The 25,154-nt window shown below is 41.2% G+C and overlaps 1 protein-coding gene and 1 long non-coding RNA gene across 2 annotated transcripts in view; one reads left to right on the forward strand and one right to left on the reverse strand.

Moving 5' to 3' along the window:
• LOC113845224 (uncharacterized) overlaps positions 1-25,154 on the forward strand; it is a 107,737-nt gene that overhangs the window by 38,424 nt on the left and 44,159 nt on the right. The window contains exons 8-9 of the long non-coding RNA XR_011803645.1: positions 12,676-12,776; positions 13,183-16,698. This is a non-coding gene — a long non-coding RNA (uncharacterized lncRNA). The remainder of the gene's footprint in view (positions 1-12,675; positions 12,777-13,182; positions 16,699-25,154) is intronic.
• On the reverse strand, positions 13,682-24,467 carry IL20RB (interleukin 20 receptor subunit beta). Its single transcript, XM_072023980.1, has 7 exons — positions 24,237-24,467; positions 20,129-20,255; positions 19,246-19,436; positions 16,314-16,438; positions 14,964-15,114; positions 14,499-14,644; positions 13,682-13,820 (listed from the first exon to the last, which is right to left on the reverse strand). The coding sequence occupies exons 1-7, from the start codon at positions 24,307-24,309 to the stop codon at positions 13,695-13,697; spliced, it is 939 nt and encodes a 312-aa protein (XP_071880081.1). The 5' UTR covers positions 24,310-24,467; the 3' UTR covers positions 13,682-13,694.

Raw genomic sequence — 25,154 nt, forward strand, 5'->3', positions numbered from 1 at the left:
ATGGCTTGGCAGAGCAGGGGTGGGCCTTCATTTTGCCCTCTCTTGCCTGTACACGATGTCATCTACTACTACCTCAACACCAGATTTTTTCCAGTGGCCTGTGCTAGAGGAGTGCTCCTGTATGCAGGCCTCCTTCTGCAGTAGGAATTGCACCATACAACTCCATGTTCCAGTCCTTTCATCATTTCATCTTGCAGCCAGGTGATCAACATTACTTAGCTGGTTTTAATGGCATGCAAGAAATACAGATGATAGCTATTTAGATGACCACAGGATTATTATTTCAATTCCTTTTATATTGAAGGACATTTCATTTAGAAATGCATATAGATGTTTCCGTGTTCAAAGGCTCATCTACCTGCTGAGAGAAATAAACAGTGCACTTTAAACTTTGACAGCATGTCTTCACAAGATAGCTAGTGCTATTCAGGATTATCTTTCAAGTGGTCGCCAGCACCTAACTCATCACACTTTTCCAAATGTGAATACAGGTTATTTTTACAGGTCTTTTCTCACCAATCCCCTCTGTTTACTGCTCTATAACTTGTGTTTTCTGGTCCTGGCATCAACTTCTGGATACTCTTTGGTGCCCATCCCCCAGGGAGATGAGCATCCAATTTTTTGGCTGTGATTATTTTGTTTTAAATACTTTTGAGATTTTGTTTTTACTCCTAATCCTAACAGAGATTTCTATTTCAGTTCTTTGTTACTTTCTTTATTGTTGTTCTTTGGGAAGACAGGTCTGTCAAGAACAAATATAGTGTCAGTATAGAAAAAAAAGCAAAATAAAGCAGAGATCCCTTTCCCTTTCCCACTTTCCCTTTCCCTTTCCCTTCCATTTGTGATATAGAGCTTTTAAAATCTTAAGCATTTAAAGATATTTAGCACAAAGTAAAGTTAAAGTCAAAGAATCTTTTAACATGTTTTTTTTCTCTTTACTAACAAAAGTCAGAAGTCAGCTTTTTTTTTTTTTTTTTTTTTTAATTAGACCAGACTGTATGTATGTGTTGGGATTACTTTTTTCTTTTTCTTTTTTTTTTTTTTTTTTTAAAGAGGAAACTAGTCTGCTATACTGATGCTATAAAGCTCCAAAGATTTCTCTTTATATAATCTCTGTTTATCAGATTTGGTGTGTATAAAAATGGAAAGGGTAATGGAAATGTTACAGAAAGCAGTTCAGATGCCTGGATTAACTTGTATTTGTGTGGTATTATCTTTCATAGTAAAGCAGAAGGGTTTGAACATTATAGAGAAGTAGTTTTCGTATTGTAGCTATAAGAACTTTAAAAATATTTTTGCAGCAATAGCTCTTCTCTGATTTTGTGAGAAAAAATACCTTCCTGAGTTACAGCTATCCCACTTTTCCTTTACTATTTCTTATGAAATCAGTGCAAATTGTTATTATTCAGTATTTACTTGAGCATAAAAAGAATTTCCCAGAGGACTTAAAATAATGATAGTATTTGCAAAGGAACTCTTTCAATCAGGCTCTGTTTTTCACTAGTAGGAAACAGAAGCAGCATTCAGTAAAATGAGAGGACTTGGGTTCCCTAGTGATGATGGGGGGTTTGTTGTGCATAGTTTGTTTACTTTATACCAGTAGTGTCAACTGCATGGGATAATATGCTGTTTTTAAATCAACAGTTTTTTTTTTTTAAATGTAGTTTGTCTTCATATTGTCATTTCTTACAGGTCTGTCCTTCTGGGCATTCTCTTTTATTTGTAATGTTTTTTTAAGCATCCACTGGACTGGGCTTCCCAGTTCTTCTTTCCACCTTGGAATGGACCCCTCCTAGTAGTTCATCTTTTCTCCTCTGGTTCAGAATCTCCTTTTCTAGTCTATATTTTCTTTCTTTAGCCTATTTATCAGCATAACTCATCCTTTCCTCGTTCTCTTACTGTGGCTGAAATGAATTGTTGGTCCTCTCCAGTATTCTACCCTTGTCCACACTTTGTCCAGCAAAATGGCATTTTTTTCTTCACCGTAGTCGATCAACAGAATTGACTTATATAATATATAATAATATATTTATATATATGTATATTATATATATATATATATAAATTAAATATATTTATATAAATATAAATTTGGAGAAGAATGTTGGGATGAAAGTACTCTACATTCTTCCCCCAGATCACTACTATGTATGCCATCAACTATGCATATTTTTCCTTATTCTTCCATTTCATATCTAGGCTACCTTTTGCTCCTTTTACCTCGTTTTTGTCTTTTTGTTCAGTACCCACCTGACCCAAAATAGTCTGTGTTCAGCAATGATGTGCTTAGCTCTCAAAACCTATAGGCTGAGCTATATAATTCCGTCGATCTAAGAGATGATGCTAAGAGAAAATACTGCCTTTTTTTTTTTTTTTTTTTAACACAAATTTAGCAGTCAGTAAATGGAAAGTCCCACATCCCACAATGGTATACGTGCAGGTGGGCTGAATATTGATACCATGTGAAATCTTGTTCTTCAGTTTGACTTCTTACTTTACTAAGGATGCATCTCATGTACATGGGGGTATTGAGTTGAGCACAACAAGGTTTCTAAAGAAAATTTTCCAGTTCCTAAGCTGAGCAGGTAAAAAAATCATTTCTGATAGCATGTAGCAAAGACCTTAGCAGTCCTGACAGAAAGGTCTCATAAAAAACATACATCAGAATCAACAGTTTGTTGTACTGTTTTCCAGTTACAATTTCCTTGATCCAGTGTCACTGGTCTGACAACACATTCCTAAGTGTCACTTTCAGAGTGGCTTGGTTTGATATTTTAAAAAGCTTTCAGTGTTGCTCATTCTTTCTTAAACACCAGGTCTGTGCCACTCAAAGACTAGATCTATAGGCACTCTTTTTTCTGAAAAAAATGTGGTCTCATGTGAGAAGAGGACCATCATCATATGGGATATTTTGACAGTTTTCTCTCCAGAGATATCTTAGAGGTCAGAGATTAGACAATACTTCCCATCCTCTTTCTTTGGTGGATGATGTGTTCACTCAGAAGGTGTGATTGTATGGTGCTATGGACTGCAAAATGTTATTTTTGTTTAGGAACTCTTGCCAAGTATGAGGCCTAACTCAGGAGCAATCTCTTTCCTTCATGCCTCTCCATCCTTCACTGGCCAAACAATTCTCATCTTGATTATACTATAGTGACCCATAATGCCACCGTAACCCAGATTCTGTGTCCAGGTAATTTTTACTTCAGATGACTCATTAGATTAGTGGTTTTTATAAAGATGCTTCTCCTGTGGGAAGCTTATTGTCTTTCCACCTGAAAAGAGTACATATGATGTCTCCCATATCCGTGCTGTTCGCTGCATTTGACTGCTCAATTGACTGCTCAAAGGTGGTATCACATCCTGCTTGCCCTTTCATATGTACCTCTGCTTGTGACTCAGGTTTTGAATAGGTTGGTTATGCACAAAGAAAGCACACATAAAGACGCAGCAATGCATATTAGGCTGTATTTGGTGAAAACAGGACACATTTATCAGCATCTGTCCACAGATCAGGGTATCTAGGTGCCATGTAGGAGCATGCTGGAGAGTAAGAGGGCTGTGGCTTCTGTATTCCCTGTATAAAGGGGTCTGCTTTCGGATTACTGAACAGTTTGGCAGAAAACAGGCTGTGAAAACCCAGGTTGTGGTTTTGTGGATGGTACAAGTGGAATTTCAACACAGCAGTGCCAGTGCAGCTGTAGTGATTCTCTCTTACAAGTGCTTTTGTTATAGCACTGAGTAGAGTTGAAAGCTGATCCCAAAAGTTGCCTCCCAGAAAGGGATTGGATGTGGTTGCACTTGGCAGTCCAAGCTGCTGACCAGGGTTGACTCCTCCAGAACAAATCAGTGCAAAGATGCACACCTGCATCACACCAAGTAGTTTTATATCCCTCCCTTTCTTGTGATGTTGTTAAAAATTAATGTTGTTAAATTTTGTTAAATTGCTTTGCTCTATACAGTTATTTTGATATCGTATTTGATGGGTAAATAGGAAACTTTTCCCCATTCACAGAAGGAATATTTCTAATATAAAGGATGCTTGCTACCTAGATAAAACTTTCATTCTTGCTACAAGGAACCTTGGTATCCATTTCTGACCCTGAATTAGAAATTTTTCAGTCAGTAAATTACAATTGTGAATTTCCTCACAAGCAAGATGCTGACTGTTGGGTTGGTTTAAGGTGAAAGTTTAATGAATATTTGTTACTTTTTCCAATACTAACTTTGCTCAGACGTTTAAATTCTTACAAGAAGTTACAGATTCACTTAAGTGGAACTCTAGAAGCAGAATTTATGTTCTTTATTGCTAAAATTAAAGAAGCATTTTTGCACATCAAAGTCTTACTGGCAGATTGTAAGTTTTTCAATATTCATAGATTCCTTGGCCTGGCAAAATGGTTGCCCCAAAACAAAAGTACCTACAATAAATGTAGCAGTGCTGAGAAAAGTTAAACATGCTCTTTTATAGCCAAGACATCTGGCTTATACATTCATAGAAAGTTTACATCTCACTATGCCTTTGGAGGTGCCTAAAACACTAATTATAGATTAATTCATTTGCATCTCTTCCATTTTTCTGGCAACATTACTAGGGTTACAGTCACCCTACAATAGTTCTGCAAAGTCCTTTGAAATCATATAGACCTTATGAGCATTGCATCCCAGCCCTTGTAGCTGAACAACCAAATCTGAGCTGGGTTTAATGAAAATTTGACTTCCTCCTCAAAACAAATAGCTTGGCTCAGGCTCTGAAAATAACATTTTAACTCCTGACAGGTATCATCTTGCCCTTCCATTTTCTCATTTGAATATATTTTTCCTTTTATTATCAATATGGACAGAATTTAAATGACTGTAGTTTTCAGTTTCTGTCAGGCAGAGGAGTAAACCAGGTACATTTGGTGATGTTTGTGTGAAGAAGTTGCTTATTCATTCATATGTCCACGTATTTTATTGTCATAAATAGGATTCATCCATATGCCCATGCATTGTAAGAGGTAGAATATGATTTGGCAGTGTGATTTTTAGCTCAGAAAGGGGTGGCCAGGCAAATTTGCTTGAAAAAGTTCTGTATCCTGGTTTTCATGTTTCTTTATATTCTCTCTGCAGAAATTGTGCTCTATTGGGAAAATAGACTTTACCAGAGAGGAATAGGAAAGGCTACTTATATTGGCTATACAGGGATGGCTTTTTGCTGGGGCCAGTATATCTGTCAGAGACAACGTCAACAAACCAGAACCAGTTCTTTGTATTATTTTGGTGCTTTCATTTTTTATTTTTACTGAAGAGAAAATAAATTTGAGCATCACAAATGCACTTTCCAATAAGGATAAGGTCACTAGTAAGGGGAAAAAAAAAAAAAAAGACTGTCAAGCATTCAATTTCATTCAGCTTTGAGTAACCCAGGTCAAAAAGCTTGTCAGCAGGAGGGGCTGGCTATATAAGTTTTCATAAAGAAGCACTGTAGCACCCCTATTTTAATGCTGGTAATGTTAAAGACTGTAATTTAAAACAAGATTGTTGTTGGGACGTACATAATATTCTAAGGGAAAACATTTAAAAATATGGTTTATCTTCTGAGGGATCAGAGACAGCCATTTCTCCATGCCTACAGAGCTGTGGTAGTTGTGTGTGCCCTCAGACCATGGTAAGTGCAAGAGAATGCAGCTTCAATAGAATCCAAGCTGACCTGACTCATGCCCTGTCTGTGGTAGTCTGTAAGCTCAGTACTGACCAGCTGCTATGGTTTGGCTCATGTGTGGGCAGGGGTTCACGTGTCTATGGCAGTCACGTATCTTGCAGATTTTAAAATATAAGTAGGTTTTCTAGAGTCAGTCAAGAGAAATTCACTCTTCCAGGCCAAATGTAAGCACCTGAAATTTATAATGTATGCTGGTCTGCCATTTGTCACTGTGCACTGTAAAGACGGGAATGTACTATCATATATACATCTTCTTGACTACTTCACTGTACTACTGTGCTTCTGCTGAGGAGGGAAATGGGTCTGAGAACGTGCGGTTTTAACAAAGCCATGGAGATGTAAAAGTCAACTCCATTCTACCAGCTCTCCTGGTGGAACAAAATGGATGGCAAAAATGTTTTTGATGAAAATCAGGCACTTATTTTGATTTTAAAATGATTTAGGCATATCCTTTATATGACAGAGGACAAAGTCACTGCTGGCTCATGATTCAGATAGAAAATGAAGGAGAATTCCAAGCCAATGGATCAACAGCCCTGGGGCTGCTGGCTCAGAGACAAATGGAAGTGGGGTAGTCTTCCTGAACATTAATGCAAAGTTTGGCAGCCACAGGAAGGCAGGACAGTCAGGCTAGCTCTAGAAACTGAAGCTGAATTTTGCAAAATACTGCTTGCAGTTTATATTGAGGTAGAAGCTATAGAACATGGCAAATTTATTCATACAGCAAGAAGATTTAAAACATTTCAAATCTCAATCTTTGCAGAAGTCTTTCCCTCTGGGAAGATGGGAGAAGGTATAGCAACACAGGATAAAAACAAGAGATTGATAGCAGATGCAAAACAGAGTGGAAAAGATATGTCTTCATGGCAAAGATAGGTTCTTAACTGTTTCAAGTGGAAGAGAACAGGTCAATAGAGGGACAACAGGCTGGTGACCAGAAGGCTTGTGCCTGGCAGGCGACAATATATCACAGTGCAGTGGAAGAAAAATGAACAACTGTGCAGTAGTGGCTATGAAAATGCCAAATTGCACAAATAATGTGAGAAGCTGAGAAGGCTTGCATGAGACTATCCCAGCAAGACACGCAGTGATGGTGAGAGGCATCTGCTAAACCGGTTTAGTTTGGTGCTACATTTAAAGTACCAAATTTAGCTGTATGATAACAATATCAAAATTAACAATGAAGTTGCACCAGATGGCAGAAGAGGGAGTCAGGGCCAGGACTTGGCAAAGAGGGGGAAAAATATTAGCCATCAGTCTGTCTGGATAGTGGCAGGAGGGATGAGATGTATGAGCAACCTGAAGGACAAACAGGATGCTATTTAACAGAATGAAAGCACAGCAGATAAGGGCTATACATATAAAAAGTGGGAGGTAGGTTTGAACACCACAATATGTAGTAATAAAACCTATAGAACTTAAATAGAACCTATAGAATTTAAATGGAATGAACTTGCAGGAGAGAAAAAGCTCAGCAGTAGCTTAAGGACTGTCTGCTTAGGTTGGGAGCCTGAGGTAGTATTTGCAGGCTCACAGTTGATCATGAGTAAGTTCTTTCCAACCCTTTCCTTGACTGAGTTTTAGATGAGGAAAAGTCCTTTTAGTTCTGTTTCCTGAAACGTCTCAAGCAGGCTACAGGTCACCTCTTCACTCGGCCTCTAATGGTGTGTGCATCTTTGAAGAGATCCCCATTTCCTCCACGATGTGCTCTACTTGGAGGCTCCATGCTGTTCAGGTTTCACATAGGTCTATTATTCTGCATATGTTAATATTAACTCCATTAAACTAAATGGACTGCATAATTTAATATAGATACAGAGCACTCAATTAAAATAGTTCTGCCAAATGTGAATTGTTGAATATTTTTAATTGGAGGGGATCTCTGGAAGTCATTTAAACCAACCCCACACTTCCAACCTATATCAAAACTACTGGGCCTTGACAAGTTCAGTGTTATGCCCAAAATAATACAAGAGAGCTTCTGTCACAATTTAAGGGGCCATTTGTTTTCACTAGTCAGGATGGTGCACAGGTTGCTGAGTGAGGTTGTGTAGTCTCTATTTTTGAAGATTTCCAAGCCCAGAATTGGAGCAACTTGGTCTGACACAAGAGCTGGCCCTGCCATGAGCAGGAGATTGGACTAGAGCCCTCCTGAGGTCTCTCACAGCTTAAATTATCCTGGGATTGTATGAAGAGCAATGCACCACAGCTAGTGCTCAAATCTCCCATCCACATGCAGGAACTCCAGGCTGAATAATATCCGGATTGTGTAATTTGCTAATTTTCTTCCTAATGAACAAATACTCCAAGCACACCCACTTGTGAAAGGTAATCTTACGCTTTCAGATATAAGGACTTTGCTTGGGAGCTTAAATAAAATCCTTCACAGTAAACAAAGTTGTTACAAGTTCAGTTCATTCTTTTGCCATTGCTCTATCTTCCCTGAGATCTGCTTTGAAACATCCTCATCTGTTGGCCCTGTAGACTCCCTGGCAAACATCCCATTTCTAATGTAATTGGAAAAGGATTTATTATCAGTTTAGATGTTTTTAGGAAGTTGTATCTCAAATTCTTTTTGTCCTGATTTATTGTGTATTTACTTTTAATCAGACAGAAATTGTGACCCCTCCTTTTTTTTTTTTCTCATTTAACTTCAGGTTTTTGAAGGGTGCCCTGTTGCTTGTACTATCTTCCCTCACCTTGTTATTTCAGCATACCAAGTTTTCTCTGTTCTTAATTAACGTCCTTCTTGACAGTAGAATGCATTTTCTTTAAGCCCCTGGGTCTTTAAAAAGGCCTTAAAGGGTCTTTAAAAAGGCCTTAAGCCACTTGCTAAGATTTTCTGTTTGTATGCCCCTTACCTCTTCTCTTTAATAAGCTGCCTAATTTTCCCATACTACAATTGCTAGAAATTAGCACAACAATATTTGATGTTTTGTCCTTATTGCTAACACAGATGTTGATACTAAGTGTACTGTGATCATCTCTTGGATATGAACATCTCCTGAACTCATCAATCATAACGTTAAGAATGTTTTCTGGTGCAATGTTCAAGAAAGCCAAGTTGTTTCTCTTCTTATTGAGTCTTGGGCTAGCTACTTTAAGAAATCATCAATGAGGGTGTCAAGTGACTAGACTCAGCACACTGACCTGAGAAATTTGCCCAGTCCCCGTGAGGCAACTGCAGCATCCTATAAAAGCTGGTTTGGGCCTCAGCATCTCTCCTTATTCAGCAGGGACATTGTCAATCCCTTTGGAATAGTTTATAGCCACCCTTGCAGCACACGAGCTGTGTGGGCCATCCTGCAGCATGTCCTGCAGTGCCCTTGCTCATCGCGGTTGACTGTTATCATAGAATCATAGAATATTCAGAGTTGGAAGTGATGCTCACTATGACCGAGATGGCTGCTAATTGCCACATCCCCCACAAGACCGTCTCTGTTCTCCAGCAACAGATCTAGGAGGGCACCTTTCTTAGTTGGCTCCCTGAGCACCTGCACCAAGAAGTTATCATACAGGTGCTTTAGGAACGTCCTGGACTTGCTCGTGTCAGCCGTGTGGTAATCCCAGTTGACATCTGGCAACGTCTGGCAACGTGAAGTCCCCCATAAGGACAAGGGGAGTTGATCTCGAGGCATCTCTTAGTTCTGCAAAGAATAATTCATTGGCATTGTCATCCTGGCCTGGTGGTCTGTAATAGACTCCCACAACAACGTCCCCTTTATTTGTTCATCCCTTAAGCCTTACCCAGAGGCTCTCAACTTTGCCATCGCCAACTTGAAGTTCCACACAGTCCAGCCCCTGCTTCACGTACATCGCCACTCTCCACCTCAGTCCTCCCCCCCTTACTACCCTGCCTGTCCCTCCTGAAGAGCCTGTAACCATCTGTTGCAGCACACCAGCCACAGGAGTCATCCCACCAGGTTTTGCTTATGCTGATGATGTCGTAGCTGTGGGACTGGGCCAAGACTTCTAGCTCATCCATTTTATTGCATGCGTTTGTGTAGAAGCACTTCAAATGCACCTCACTGCACGCAGCACCTTGTGGAGCAGACCAAAGGACTTCACTAGCACACAGCCCCTCTGATTCTAGCACGCCATCCCTTATCACCGGTGGGCCTGGTTTCATCCCTTTCTCCCTGGGAAAAAGGGGGGTTTTATCCCTTTCTGGGGTCTGGCCCCAGTCATTGTGTCTGGCCCCGCTCTGCTGTTCTCCTGCAGGGTCCCAGGTGGGGTCAGGGACTTTAACTCCTCAGAAGCAGCTATTTCTGTGTCAAGAGCTAAATTATAGCCCATACAATAAATGAAACCAAAGTAGGGCTCCATGTGTGGTATTTATGTGGGCAATTTCACTTAACCTTGCCATCTTCTAAGTCCTTTTATACTTTGATTTAGTAATTTATTTATTTTTAATAGTTCAGTTTATAGAGAAGACCATAATAGATCTGAACTGAGTAATTTTATGTTTCTGCAGTTTGTTATTCTGATAGCAACAGAATTTCTTCTACATGAGCTCTTTAAAGAGTAAACATCTTTATCTGCAGTGCTTTAGATATTTATTATCTTTGTAGCACTTAGGATACATAACACATTCACAGAAAATTGAGAACAATTTGTAGTCAAAGTAGTGCTTTTGGATAGTTTTTGATTTTTTAAGAAAAAAAATATAACTTTTAAAGAGAAAAAATCATACTTTAGTTATACAGAAAATACTTGAAATGGTAATTTATCAAGTTATAGATCTCAATTCAATTGGAGAGTGAAATGCTGGACAGCATATTAACATCAGCAGCCCTTAAAAACTGCCAACAGTAATATACTTCCAAGGAAATATACTTCACAGGAAAAATTAAGTTATATTCCAGCCAGTTAGTGTTATGGAACAGATAATCAAGTTTCTTGCTTTCTTGTCAGTTGAATTATAACATGTAACCCCTTTTTTAAAAGTTCATGTATTCAACAGTCTCTATGCTGGTCTGCATTCAACAGACTAAATATTTTTTCTTTGAAAACAGGTCTTATCAACATTCCTTATGTTCTGCTTTTTCAAAGTCCGCAGGAAAACATTGTGTTTAGGAATTGCATCCCACCGGTTATAAGCAGCATAGAAAAAACAAAAACAAACACACAAACAAACAAAAAACAGACTAAAAAGGTGATGCAGGTTTGTACTTTATTTTCATGCAACATCTTTTGATGAAAGTAACAAAGAAGTGAATTTAGAAAGAAATGGAGCCACTTACCACCACACCAAGGGAAAGAAACAGAGCAAAGTTCATTAGAACACATTGCTCTTTCCTGCAATTAGTTTTCTGATCCTGCCTTTGCAATGCATGGTCGTGGGAGCAAGATCAGTTATCAAAGGCAGCCGTTGCCATGACTGCTACGGCACGATTAACTCTTTCAATGCACGGGAATGAACTAAAAGGATTGACTGATGGCAGCTCCCTTCAGCAATGTCACCATGTTGCTGGGTGTACGGATGGCAAAATAATTGCTCTTGTTCTATTCCTTAATTTTCAGGCTTGGCAAAATGCAGCACATACTTCAAAGTTGGAAACTTTCCAGGTACTTTCAATCAGCATCTCAAATTTTGTTTCAAGTCTCCACAGACACAAACAGGAATATCCTGATGTAAATGTTGTCTTGCTAAGATAGCAGCAGCACTTAAACATTTCCTTTCTGTCTCCCTGTTGTAATAGTATTCCGTGTCTCTTTTGTTTAATATTGTCTAGGCATTTTGGTGCAACTGTTTAACCACTTTATTGGCAGTGAGGAAGGTCATAAAATCTGTTATTGCAAGTGGGAAAGAAACATATGCACTATGTTTAATATGCTGAAAATATCTATTACAATAATGTTTAAAAGCCATTCACATTCAAATTAACAAGCCTTTTCTTTCCCTGCTTTCCTGTTTCCTTAAATAATTGCCAATACTGCAGTAATGCAACAAAGTCAGGGGGAAAAGCGATAGGAGAGGTGCAAAGGCTGCTCATGGATTGGACAAGCAACAGATCTGTTTCCTATATGGAAACACCCTTTTGGGGCACACTAGAAACCAAGACACTGAACTCATCCCAGCCAGTGGGGAATAAAATAAGGACAGATGGAAAGCACAGGAGCTCACTAACCCAGCTTTATCACCGAGACTTCGGTAAGGGGGAGCTATTTCAAAAATCTGAGCACTGGGCAAAGCCATCTGGATATGTGTTTGGCAGAGAGCCAGTAGGCATGCTCGGGAGAGCACTTCGGTACTGACTCTCCTGCTCACCTGGCCATTGCGCCCTGCCACCCGCTGCCAGCTCAGTCAGTCACTGCTTGCCTTCCCCTGCAGCCTCCCAGCTCAGCCTGGCAGCAGAACTGGCTGGGGCTTCCAGCACTCATCGGGTTAGGCCATGCATGCCACCTCCTCCTCTTTGCTCCCCAATCCTCTTGCCTGGGACTCGTTGTATGAAGTATTTACAACTAGGCTTTTCCCCATCCATTAGCCACAACCTGACTATCAACCATGAGCCAGCGCACAGAACTTCATACCCTACAATCTGCTACTAATTCAGCCCTACCAACCTGATCATTATTAACAATAATCACTAGGTCCTAATATTGCTAGGAATTAAACAAGTAACCCCGCTGCAGCACAAAAGTGGGGATCCGGCCATGAAGCAGGTGCGGAGGCAGGGAGGCTGCGGAGGCAAAACTGCCTGGACTGGAGCAGTGGGAGCTGGGGCCATCACTTTCACTGTTTTCGCGGTGCTTTGTTGCTACCTGGTGGTCTGATGCAGCCTTGCAAGGATGCAATGCCTTCCCCTGCCCTGCTACCTACCACAGGTCTGCTACCCAGGTGTTAAATGACTTGTCTTGGCAGTGAGAGCCATAACTGCAGTATATGTAAAACAGCTAGAGCTGTTATCTGTATTTAGGAGGAATTTTTCTTCATCTTTTGAGATTTCTTTCCTTAACATGATGACGAGATATCCGGAAGAAAACGGTGTCATCAGGCCTGAAATAGCCACAGACATGGTAATGCTGGGCTGCTTGATAAATCCTTCCTGATATTCTCCTGCTAGCCAAGGTAAGCACTCCAGTTGCCCCCACCCTGGCCTTCGTGGCCACAGAGACAGGTTTGCCCTGTGTGACATAGTCAGCATCTTGCTTCAGCTGTGGGGATGAACCACGAGACTGGCAACAGGCCAGCCCCGGCCTGAACAGCCCTGGCCACATGATTTGCACATCTTTTTGTCCTTCTTTCTGTTTCTTTTCCCATTTCTTGAGCCTACCTTTCGCTACCTTTGCTCCCTGCTAGGCACTCACAAAACCCTGCCATCCCTCATGGTGCTGTAAGTTTTATTCTCACCATATATTGCTATCTGTCACATACAGCAAATTCTCATGTCACAACCACTCATTTTCAACATTATTTCCAATAATCATAACCTCAGCTCAGGGTCTGATACCATTTTTTCCCCTGTTTGTTCCAGCTGTTTGGCCATCTAAGAAGCTCTTGCTGCTTATTTCATCACAGGGTAATTTCTTTGAAAAATACTGAGGCAAAAATGCTGACACCGAAGTGGTTTGGGCTTAAGGGATTAAGGGGCTTAAGGGACCCCTAGGACCCCTACACTTACTGCTCTGGTGAACTGGTGCCTGAAGAGTGGGCTCTACCTTGGGGCCATCCATGTGGCTGAGAAAGGTGAAGGGAAGATGAGTTAACTTTTGTCTGGTCATAGGTATGGATATAAAGGGAAAGTACAGAAACTGGCAGTTGTCACCTGTGGCCTTTACTGGCTTTTCTGTAGGTGGATGAAGGTGTAATGAAGAGGATGAGAGCAGGCCGCATGTTTATACACAACGCTTTTTTCACAGCAGTTTTTATACACAAAGATAACATTGCTACTTGTTGGTACTCTGAGGACTCCTGCTGAAGCATGATCTGCCAGGTCTGTTTAGAAGATGTTTCCACAGGATCAGGGATTTTTTTTTGGGGTGTGTGCTAAAGTGTTTCTTGAATCCAAAGTCGGAGAACCTCTTCTGAAGGCATCACACACACCATCAGATCACATTGCTCAGCTTCTTCATTCCCACACAGTATCAGCTGGGCGGGGGGCTCTGCTGCTTTCTGTAAAACGAATATACTCATTCAAACACCCTCAGACTGATGAGCTAGTCTGTCTATCACCTCTCCACACAAACCCCCTCTCATCCTGCCTGCCACAACTGTGCAGAGACCCAGTGGTCAGATCACAACCACAAAAGCTCCTGCCTGCATTCTCACTGGACCTGTACAGTACATTTAAGCTACTGATTTTGATATACTCCTCCTGGGTGAGCAAGACAAGAGGCTGCTCTTGATAACTGTTTTATCCTCACCAAGGAGTTAAGAAGCTCAATGTTGGTGCCAGAGGACATGGAGCTGTATTGCCAGTGACACAGCTGTTTTGTTCAGGGAGCAGCTGGTCAGGCAGGGTCAGGCCATGCTTCCCAAGCTGCTTCCTGCAAGCACCAGGAGCATTGTCCCTACTCAGGGCTCTAGGCCAAAGGCAGTGACAGCCATGCAACCACCTCATGTGGGCTGCTTCACCCCTACAGCCCAGCTGACTGCTTATATGGACTTTCTGCTGTCCTGTTTCTGAAGTTATGATAAATGGTGCACTTCTCTTTCCCCTGGACATCGGCTCTGCCATCACACTGGAACAAACAAGTCTTCATATGCATATGTCTGCTTTTTTTTTGCCTGCCCCATGCTGCTGTGAATATACATCACCATAAAAACAATAAAGCAAAACAAAAAAGTTACCAGTGTGTCTGGCAGGACAGCAATGGGGCAGCAGGAATACTGAAAGATTTTACTTGTTTTCCAGGCAAGGAAAAGCAGGGTCAAAGCTGCCAGGGCAAAGCCAGCAGAGGATATCATGGCAGTAACGAGCCACAAGGATCTGCCACCTAGAAAAAACAGAAGCAGCAAAATTTCTCAGACTGTGAGGACAAACCACTCAATGCAATCATACTCTGCCCTCTGCAGCTGCCCTTCTCACCCCCTCTGGTGAAATTTTTTGTCAGCCCACTCCACATAAGGATACCCATGCCACTGTAGGAGCCTGCACTCCCAAGTCTTCCTTTTTCACTTCCCCCAAGGAAAAAATGGGTAGTAAATTTATAAAGAAGACAGGAGATAATGGCTGTAAACAAAAATAAGAGATGCTGGGATATCTTCCTGGGGCATGACTACACAAAGGGAAGAGGCAGGAAGGCTGGCTGTTACCTTGTGCCCTCACGCACTGTGTCTGGCTGAAGCTACTGCTTCTGTTGATCGTCTCGACGTATGTCTGAGCTTTTACACAATAATCATGTCCTGCCTCCATGGTGTCCAGGTGAACTGTGGAGCTGACATCTTTCACCATCTTCCAGTGCATCTGCCATAGGCCCAGGAAAGAGAATATCAGAATGTAGGGCAAGGACCTAAATAAGAGCAGGGTTCCTAATATAATGCTAGCCCAGACTTTACTGGGAGAAAAGGAAGGAAAATAACAGGAGCAGGAGGTGTCACAGAGGATTGTGTGAATAAGAGGAGATAGAAAAACAGCAGACTAAAAAGCACAGCTGAGTGCAGAATGAGACCACACATGCCTGGAAGACTAGGAGGGAATGCAAAGAGAGAGTCATGAGCCAAAGACTGGTGTTCAGCCAGAACACTAGACCATGACTTACTCCTCAGGCTTGATGACTGATCTGGGACCAGGGTTTTTGTTGGGATGCCAATATCATGCCTGTTCTAGCATGATATGAGAAGGCTGCCAGAGATATGCTGTGATAGGGGTGCAAGAGCTGCACCATGATTGGAGCACAGAGAGGGGATGGACTGGGCTAGTGAGGAGTGAGTGCATTTGGTGTGCACAACTGTAACACGTTCCAGTACAGTTTAAACAGCAGATGAACCTGACCTGAATTTCTTGTAACCTGATTTTCTTGTAGCAAATACAACTCTATGAACTGCTAGCAAGATGAAGTTGCTATTCCCAGCCTGCCCAGTCATGGGAGAACAGGTGAAAATTAGTTGCTCCTAAATCTTGCTGTGTTGTAGAGGCAAAGCCTGTGATCACAGAAGGCTTGATAAGCCTCCACCACCACATACACATTATATCTACAAGCCAGTAGGGCTCTTCTAGCAGGGCAAAGTCTGTCTCTTCATCAAAATATCTTTCTCCACAGAAACATGACCTTGACAGCCGTTAGTTTGAAAAGATCAGATATGTCCAATGTGACAATTATTAAAACATTAGAAGATTAAAAGATCTGGACATGCATTAACCAGTAAACCTCATGTTTGTGACAGTTCAGTTTGTAGAATCTATTATGAAGTTTGGAATTAATATTTAGGTGATTAATATTATATATAGAAGAAAAGTAGTGTTTCATTTGTAAAAGGAAAGTAGACACAAGCCTACAGGATGCTTTCTAATGTTAATATGGCACACATGGCCTCTGGGCAGGTCCTTCAGCTTCACAGCAGCACCTTGGACTTGAAAAACAGACCCTGGGAAATGTTTGTATGCTTCCACTCTAAATCACACAGGCTTTCCGTTTGTGCCCAAAATCCAAGGATAAAACTCACCCTACTCTCCTGGCCTTTCTTCCAATAGAGGACACAGAACTGAAAGGCAGGCCCCATGTCTTTCAGCTCCACTAGTAAATGATACCCATCTGCTATGACCTTCATTGGAGGTGGGGTCAGGGAAGCTGCCAACAGAGAGAGAGCACTGTTATCACACCTGAGGTAAATCTTCAAATAAGTCTTTCTTTTCCCAGCTAGGAGAGGAGGATAGGGTCCCCACCATGACTGTCCTTCAGCTCCACCATGAGCATGGTAATATTAATCTGGTTGCCTCAACGGGGCAGAAACATCTCTCTACGCTACTCCGCATTTGTCTAGATACTGCAGGAGATTTGGAGCAGGAGGAAGACAGTGACTGTCATTGTGAAGAGGAGTTTGGCAATAGGTGAGTTGTACAGACTTGAAAGGTTTTAAATTTTATCTGGTGGAGGAGGTGTCTGGCCTGAGGGTCCCATGTGATTAACAGCAGCAGAACCAGCTGGGCAACCAGAAACTGAGACACTAGATCGGGCCTGTTCTTCTGCTTTTGGGCATTATCTTTGCTCTACTATACAGAACAGGAACTGTGAAACTGCTGCTCCTTCATGGGAATTTTGGCAGTTATTCAAAGGTGAAAGGGAAAGTAACATAGGCCTCGGGTTAATTCAGTCAGCTCACATGAATCCAGATTTTGTTTCAGTATCTACATGTTTTTAGAAATACTTGGCTGGGCTGACTACCTGCTGCGACGTGTTTTTATAACTAGTATGCAAGTATATCTGTTGGTGATTTGCTTAATGCTTACTCTGATATTTGAAGTTTGGTTTGGTCTGGGATTCTGCTGTGAGGAATATTAACTAGTGAAACAATCAGAATAAGTCAAGCATGGATGATACTACACACTGCACCTTTGTGATTCAAGGCAGTACAGAGATCATATTTGCACCACTTACCTATGTGATTCTTTACAACTCTGTTATAGCTGAAATTGGTTTCAACCTCTTTGCTTTCAAGAAAGGAAAGAGAACATACAAAACATACAGAAGAGATGTTCTTAATAGAGTTTGTTCTTACACACAGTGAATTGCAAGTAATGCTGAAGAGTAAGAACATGTGAAATTAAAGTATGCTCATGATGACTGTGGTGCAAATGGGAGGCCTGGAAAACTGCTTTGTGTTTTTAAATCAAAAGCTGATAAGCTGCTTAGCATGATCATGTCTCAAGCAAAAAAAAAAAAAAGTGAAAACACCGTTTGAAGGTTAAAAATAACATTTACTTAATGTATTATCAAATGAACACTGCAAGACACAAATACTAACCGAACAGGAGCATTTAATACTTATCTCTTGTGCTGGCACAATGGATGCCAACCAACTGAACTTTGACAAATGAAGAACTAAAATCAACTAAACTGCTTGTTTTAAGGAAGGTCTGTTAAAACTGTTTTCCATGTACTGCCATTCTTTATGTATATCTACACCCAAGGCTTTGAGGCTAGAGCTTTTTTAGTCCAGAAGTACTGTGGTTTGTGCTGGTGCCCTGTCTGTCCATAAATCACAACTTGCAGGCTGTGCTTTGAATTCCTTAGTGCCTACTAGTCCCAATGCCAGTTTTACTAAGAGACACCAAAGTAAAGGCAGCAAAAACGTATAGGCACAACAACTTTATAATGCCTTTTCTGTCTCCTTTGTTCACATATTCACATTACAGCCCATTGCAAGCTGTATCTTCGTAGATTTCACAGCTTAGCAAGAGAACTGTACTGGGGTCTCTAAGATGCTGGACCAAACTGTCAAACACTTCATTGTACTGGGAAGCCTCTGTGATGTCTTAGTAGAGGAAAAGGGTATAAAGGTAGTTCCAGGTGGCCACTCCGGAGAACTCACAAATAGGCCTTGACACAATGTGCACAAACCATGAGGCATTTTTACCATTTACCACAAAGATGAAAGGACAAGCAGGTCCCCTCAAAAGACTCATTTAAACATAAAGTGTACTTGTTATGTAAAGTGGCCACTGAATGTGTAATACCGCTGAGGATAGCTATCACGCTTCTGGATGTGGCCAGACAAGTCCACAGCAGTGTGGTGGGTTCTTCCCTTCTGTGGCTCCCCCTGAGCTCAGAAACAGCTCTGGCCACTGATAACGGCTTTGATTGAAAACAAGTCTGAACATTACCTACAGACTGTACCTGCCTGAGATCCTACCTAGGACCTATGTCTCAAAGTTGTCTAAGTCCTAGGCCTAATAGACTCTGGGTAGCCTGCTCTCAAAGTGAGGGGAGGACCAAAACCATAGGAAAGAAAAAACATTGTGCCACATCTTCCTCAGTGATGATTAAAGGTGGGGTTTGGGTGTAGACTTGGGATCAGACTACAACAGTGTTTATGAAGGTGCCAGCTGAAGGAAACAGGTTGAGGACCTAAGATGCTGGGGAGCTGGAGGGAGGAGTTGCTTGGATGCTGATAAATGGATGTGCAGCATACCAACCTCCTTGTGGAGACCAGGATGAGAACTGCCCAAAGCCACTGTTTAAGTCCTAAAAGATGCTGATGGCTCCAGCACTTTGGGGAATGAAAAATTCTAGTCTTCTATATGAGGGTCCTCCACTGTCTGCAGCAAGTCCTTCCACAATGCTGTAGCTGGCAGGAGCTGATCAGGTAGAGCTGCTTACAGAAAGGTGAGGTGCTCCAGTCAGTGGCAGAACTATGGGGCTAAGCTGAAACCCTCAACTGTTTGAAAAAAGTGCTGTCTAATAATTTGCTGTGGAAAACTGTAAGGTCCCTGAATGGTGGGGTCTGTTGCATTGCAATCTATACTGTAGGAACGCTACATTATCATCCTTCATGACCACTTGTCAGATAAACCACTCTACCAGTCAGGGCATGGCTGAAGGACAGAACTCAGGAATGAACATAACTGATGTAGTTTAACTCAAATAGCAGGACTTACTTGTGATGCGATTGAAGAAACCCTTCAGGGTGCCCCATTGTGATCTTCGAGCACCAGTGTCTGCCCTTACACGCAGGTTATAGGCCACAGTGGCTGAGATATCCTCTGTGATGTTACACACTGTAGCTGTGATGAGTGAACACTCACAGATGGGGATCCAGCTCTCATTAGCATACTCACGTTCATACTCCCTGGGGAAAAGAAAGGGAAGGGAAAGGAAGGGGAGCTGGTCTCTTTTCAGTTGTGCCCAGCAATAGGGTGAGAGGCAACGGGCACAAACTGAAGCACAGGAGGTTCCAGCTCAATATGAGGGTGCACTTCTTTACTGGGAGGGTGAAAGAGCACTACAACAGGTTTCCCAGAGAGGATGTGCAGTCTCCTTCTCCACAGATATTCATAACCCGCCTGGGTGCCATCCTGCGCAAGGTGCTCTAGGTGACCCTGCTCTGCGAGGGGGTCAGACTAGATGATCTTCAGAGGTCCCTTCCAACCCCACCCATTCTGTGATTCTGTAATATGTTTAAAAGACTAACACTGAATGCATCTCTTCTAAACGAACTGTCACTTAACTTCCTAATTTTTGAATTCTTTGGTCAGAGGTACTTTTCGTATGTAGGGTTAATGAATACCATGGATTACTCAGGTATCTATTAACAATCATCTCAAGCATAGCCTGTAAGCAGCCTCAGCATTAGAACATAAATTAGTTTTTTTCCACTCATAATCAACAGTGCTGGAGTATCAAGCTTCACAGAACTTCTCTTACACTTATGAATTGAACAGTGTGCAAGACATCTGAACTGTGCAGGACTGTAAGTCTGAGTAAATAGTGCTGAAAGAGCAAAGAAGAAAAAACAACATCAAAACAGAAGCCAGAAGTTACCCCTGAAATTCAACAGAGTATCTCACAGTTTCACCCTGGATGGTCACAGGACTCCATGTTAAGAAGTGTCTCATGTTGGTAGAAAGAATAGAGATATTCTGAGGTGAGGGCAGCAGAGCATCTTCACCTAAAATTCCAAGAAAATAAATAAATAAAGATTAAAAAGGTACATGAATGTAGGGGGGGGGGGGGAAGGAAGAATTGTGCAAAACTGTGTTTGCATCAGAAATTCTGTTTCACCACTGCCACTTCAGTGTTTGAAAGTATTTTACAAAGAAATGAGAACCAAAGAGCAGGTGACAGAGCAGTTAGGCTGGTACTGCTTACAGTAAGGCAAAGCATGCCTTTTCATTAATTCAGAGGTTTTAATTATATCAATAAAACAGTGAGAAAAGGTCAAGCTTTTAGAAAGCTGTCCTATTTGATTTAGTGAAGACTGCTTCAATGGACAATTCCCATCAGGGTTATAAATGTACAGTTTCTTTCAAGGCTTGACTGGTCTGGACACTTGTAGAAGATTTTGGCTCTGGTACAGAGCCTTTTTTCACGTTGCAGGATTTTAATAGTGTAAGTGCTTGTAGGCTGTAATCAAATTATCTCATTAATTTCTTGGATAAACTTATTCAATGAACTAATGAAGTTATAATGTTTCTCTCAAAGATCAGCAAAGCAGAAGTTTGGGATGGTGCCTACATTAAAGTTTATGGATTTAATCCTATGACATCTTAATGTAAAATTCTTAGCAGTGTTTGGACCAGAGTACCGAGGGCAGTATTCCCCACAGGCACATCCTGCACTACACTAGGGGAACTGTCTTACCTCTGTTCTGCCACTTTCCAGTCCCAAGAAAATTATGTTCTCTCTGCTCAGTGGGGAATGGTTCCCAGGGAACCACTGAAAGGGAAGAATGGATGGAGTGGTTTTAACCAATCCAGTGTAGCAGTGATTTCAACACTCTTCTAGAAACAAGGTAATTACTCTGGCACAATATATCTATGTTATGTAAAGATTGTTTCCTTTATAAGTCTTTTTTATCTATTTATTTAATTAGATCTGTTTCTCTTAGTGAGGTCTGTCTTATATTAATCTTTCACTGTCATTAAAAGAGGGTGCCTTCTTCTAAGCTGAGATTATAAAGTTAACCGGTTAATGTCAATTCTATTCAGGATCAAAACCAGGTTGACGAGTCCATGAGCAACATTTTCATGGTGATTATTACTCTACAGCACTGGAACAACAACTCTTCTTTCTGCCATTAGAATATTCCTCATATTCATATCTTTATAAAAGCATTAATAATATGGGGAGAAGATGCCAAATCAATTGTGATTCTTTGGCAAAGGTTATTTGAATCTGTTTACATAATGCTCGGCCATTCTTTAAACTAAATGCCAGAGATCTCTGGGATCTTCTTGCCACTTAGATAATGGAAGACTCAGTCTGCTACATCAGTATTTCTACCACTTCTGGCTGGGGGTCCCTGCTACTGTCAAGACACTCGTTGTCTCAATCACCGATTTAGTTTCTTGGTCCATTCTCTATACTTCTTGACGTTTTGGTTGTATACTACTATTTTTCCTTGTACTCTTGTTTCCATGTGAATTTCTGGAGTTGGCATACTGAAGTGTGTGAATTACCTAACAGACTTTAATTACATGATTGGGTACCAGTTTGTCCACATGACTCACATACACAATGATGTTCCAGGTCTGAACAGAGGTAGCTTGCACTGGGTTGCTTGCTAATTTTTAAACCCTTGACTTTAAGACTTTTTGGGATATATAGTTTGTTGTATTCAGTAGTACAGAATCTTATCTTACTATATTTTCTACATACCATTTTTAAAAGAAGAGGATATTTCTGAATTGGGATATTTACCTTTTAATAGCTGCCAAACTATTTTTTTTTTTTATCTGGTTGAGATCAATCTTCATTTCATGGCTACACTTACCTTACTACACTGCATTCCTAGTTTGCTGACAAAATCTGTGACAGTTTTATGTACAGTGAAGCCTGTTCCCTCACTTCATCTGAACCACAAAAGTTCATATACAGACACTAAGGTTTCTTTTTTCCTTTCATTAGGAAAAGCTCTGGGCCAAGTAACAGTTTGTGTTTCTATAAAAACTTCACTGTTTTGTTTCTCTTTGGTATTAATAGTTTTAGGGATGGGCCCAAAGGCTTCTGCTGGGAAGAACTCTTCTCCAAGAAAGGAAAGATATATGAAAATCTAATACTCATTTGTGTTTTCTACAGAATACACTTCCTGATTTTTAGAGGGCCACATACTTGTGAACTTTTCTGTGGAAACCCATAGAACATAGCAGTTGTTTACTCAGTGCCATTGAGATTTTGTGCTACAGTGTCAGAAAACTAAGCTTCTAGCACCATAGGTAAGACAATAGTTGTGGGGAATAGTGTTACGGACATACAATTCAAACGAATGGTGCACTTGCTGGGACATCTGCCTTCAGATGGAGAATTGTATCCCTAGGGTAAGATTTCATAAGCAACACAAAAAAGATATGTGCAGACATAACTATACATACCTTTTGTGTGTGTGCATATAGTTGTTACATGTAAAAATGATAAAATTTCATGCTTGTAAGGTTAAGGAATTAAATAACAAATACACTACAGTGAACCTTAGCATTCCTGTTTAGTATACGATTGTATATACAGACATGTTTGTAACTGCACTACCATGCCCTACTGCAACTACAGTGGATGTCCCTCAGGAACTGAATCAAAAAGGTGTAATACTGAAACATGAGATCTTTTCATTTTGTACACAAATTAAAAGGGGGGTCTTGAGCAATAAATGCAATGATGCACTTCCCTCCTTTCTGCCTGAGACCCAGAGCACCCTGAATACAAAGCCTAAACCAAAGGGCTGGATGGGAACTATGCTGTTTTCTAACCTGGTGTCAGCTCTGGGCAGCCACAGGAGTGCTTTTAGATTTTCAATCACAAATGTTCTTTGCTGAGAAAGGCCACTAGGAGGTATAAGTCTTCATGTGAAGGCCAACGGAATGGGGGACACTCAGTGGAAAGTTCTCCCACCTTTCTCTCCCACTGCCTGTCACAACATGGAAGGCAAAACTGGATGAGTATCAGTTTGGAGAAGGCTGGTGGACTCTGCAGACACAAACAGCATGGCTTCTAGGCAGAAACATCACACAGCCTTAGTAATAAAAAACATAGTAAAAATAAAAATGGATTCTCTGAGAATAATAGATGGTTCTGCCATCTATTCAAAAAAAAAAAAAAAATATATATATATATATATCTGCCACAATTGCCCCTATTCCACAGAATAAACTTTCAGAGAACATGAAAGTTAGAGCTGAGGCAATGTTTTTCCATATCAAACAACTAAGTTATAAATAAGATTCAAAGTGTTTTGCTGTCCAAGCAAGCTGTACAATTACTTCTTCTGAGGCTGAGAACAAAATGTGTCAAAACACAACTTGAATTCAGAGGCTGAGATGCCACCCTTAGAAGACAACCCTGAGCATAACCTGAGTACACTTGCAAGCCATGTCTCCAGAGGACTGACCACTGCAAAAGCATGGCAGTGTACTCAGGAGAACCTGCAGCAACACAGCTTCTGGATGTATTTGGAGACCAGCTTTCGCTTGGAGAATCAGATTGCAAAAAGTACAGCCTCCTTCTAGGGCACACAAGCCCTTCAGTGAAGATCTTTGAGCCTGTAATTAACACTTTATAAACCTCTCCTGCACCCACTCCACCAGTAGGGCACACCCCTGTACCCGAGGACACCAGCATTGAAAGGTGACTTGAAAGTTCAGCTTCTCACAGAACAGCAGAAGAGTGGAGGCAAATACAGCATTGGGATGTTATTTCCTTCAAACTGAAATTTCCTCTTAGATTTCAGAAATTACTTGTAGAACATAGAATTTATCGGTTGTCTTTTTTACTTACTTATTCTAGTATTAATTTTAGACAAAGAATTAAAATTCAGGATCACGTGACAATGTGTTATTTAGCTTAAGTTTTATAGAGGCAGGTTTAATGAAAAGACAAAAGAGTTTTTGTTTCTCACCCCTTGGATTTTGGCTTTGACTGAAGTTATTTTAGTTATTACCTGTGAGATTAGGTGCAATCAGAGCGCAGAGGAAGAAGCAGGCGAGATTTGGGAATGTTTTGCTCCTGCTCATCACCTTTTCCTGTGTTCATCCCCTGCTGCGCAGCTCAAAACATTCCCTTCCAAGGCAGGGAGCCCTGTCTGAGCCGGCTGTGCTGCGAGCGAAGCAGAGACTCTGGGAACCGTCTCAGCTACAGCTTCTGTGCTGCCTGAGCCAACACTGAAGATGTGTGTACACTGTTGGTGTGGGTGAAGTTACAGGGAGTGGCAGGGGAATTCGATGCCAGCATTTCTTTGCAGGTCTGTACAAATGCTTACCTAGGTGGCATGATGCCGTTTCATTTAGCAATTACATATGTTAAACAAAACAAGGAGGAAATGGGATTAATTGGATATCTTCATGTAGTTTATACGTGTATAGCTGTAAATGTCTGTTTTTCTGCTCAGCCCCCAAAGTGGGTAAATCCTGATGCTTCCTAGCACCACAACAGCTCCCCAGTAAATAGTAAGGCATGCCTGTAGCCTCACACCTTGCACAAACAACTGGTGAAGGACTGCGCACCTCTGGGCTGGCAGAAAGGAGGTTTGTTGTCTAATTTATCTTTGAATATTTTTAAAGCTGCTATGCTGGGATGTGCTGAAGAGGATGTTTTGTTTTCAGATCTGATTTGGTGTGGGCACGTGAATCTCAAGGTTTTCCTGTCTTCCAAGACCCATTGTTCTCTATCTTGCCGGGAGCAAAGGCAGGCTCCTTTGCAGAGCTGCATAGAAACCTAAACAGCCTGCTGGCTCCAAGACTGCTGCAGCAGCTACCTTTGTTCTTGCAAGTCTGGTTTCTTCAGAGACCAAGGGAAAGACAATGTTCAAATGGAAGATTTTTATGTTCTGCAAAAGACCATGTAAATTAAATAAAACCCT

Source organism: Anas platyrhynchos, chromosome 15 (assembly GCF_047663525.1).
Source record: "Anas platyrhynchos isolate ZD024472 breed Pekin duck chromosome 15, IASCAAS_PekinDuck_T2T, whole genome shotgun sequence".
Taxonomy (NCBI): Eukaryota; Metazoa; Chordata; class Aves; order Anseriformes; family Anatidae; genus Anas; species Anas platyrhynchos.

Coding starts and splice junctions, on each gene's coding strand:
- IL20RB (XM_072023980.1), bottom strand. CDS start 24,309: ATGAGCAGGAGCAAAACATTCCCAAATCTCGCCTGCTTCTTCCTCTGC. Junction 16,439..19,245: donor TTTCTTCAATCGCATCACAA/GTAAGTCCTGCT, acceptor CTCTGTTGGCAG/CTTCCCTGACCCCACCTCCA. Junction 14,645..14,963: donor ACAGTGCGTGAGGGCACAAG/GTAACAGCCAGC, acceptor TGTTTTTTCTAG/GTGGCAGATCCTTGTGGCTC.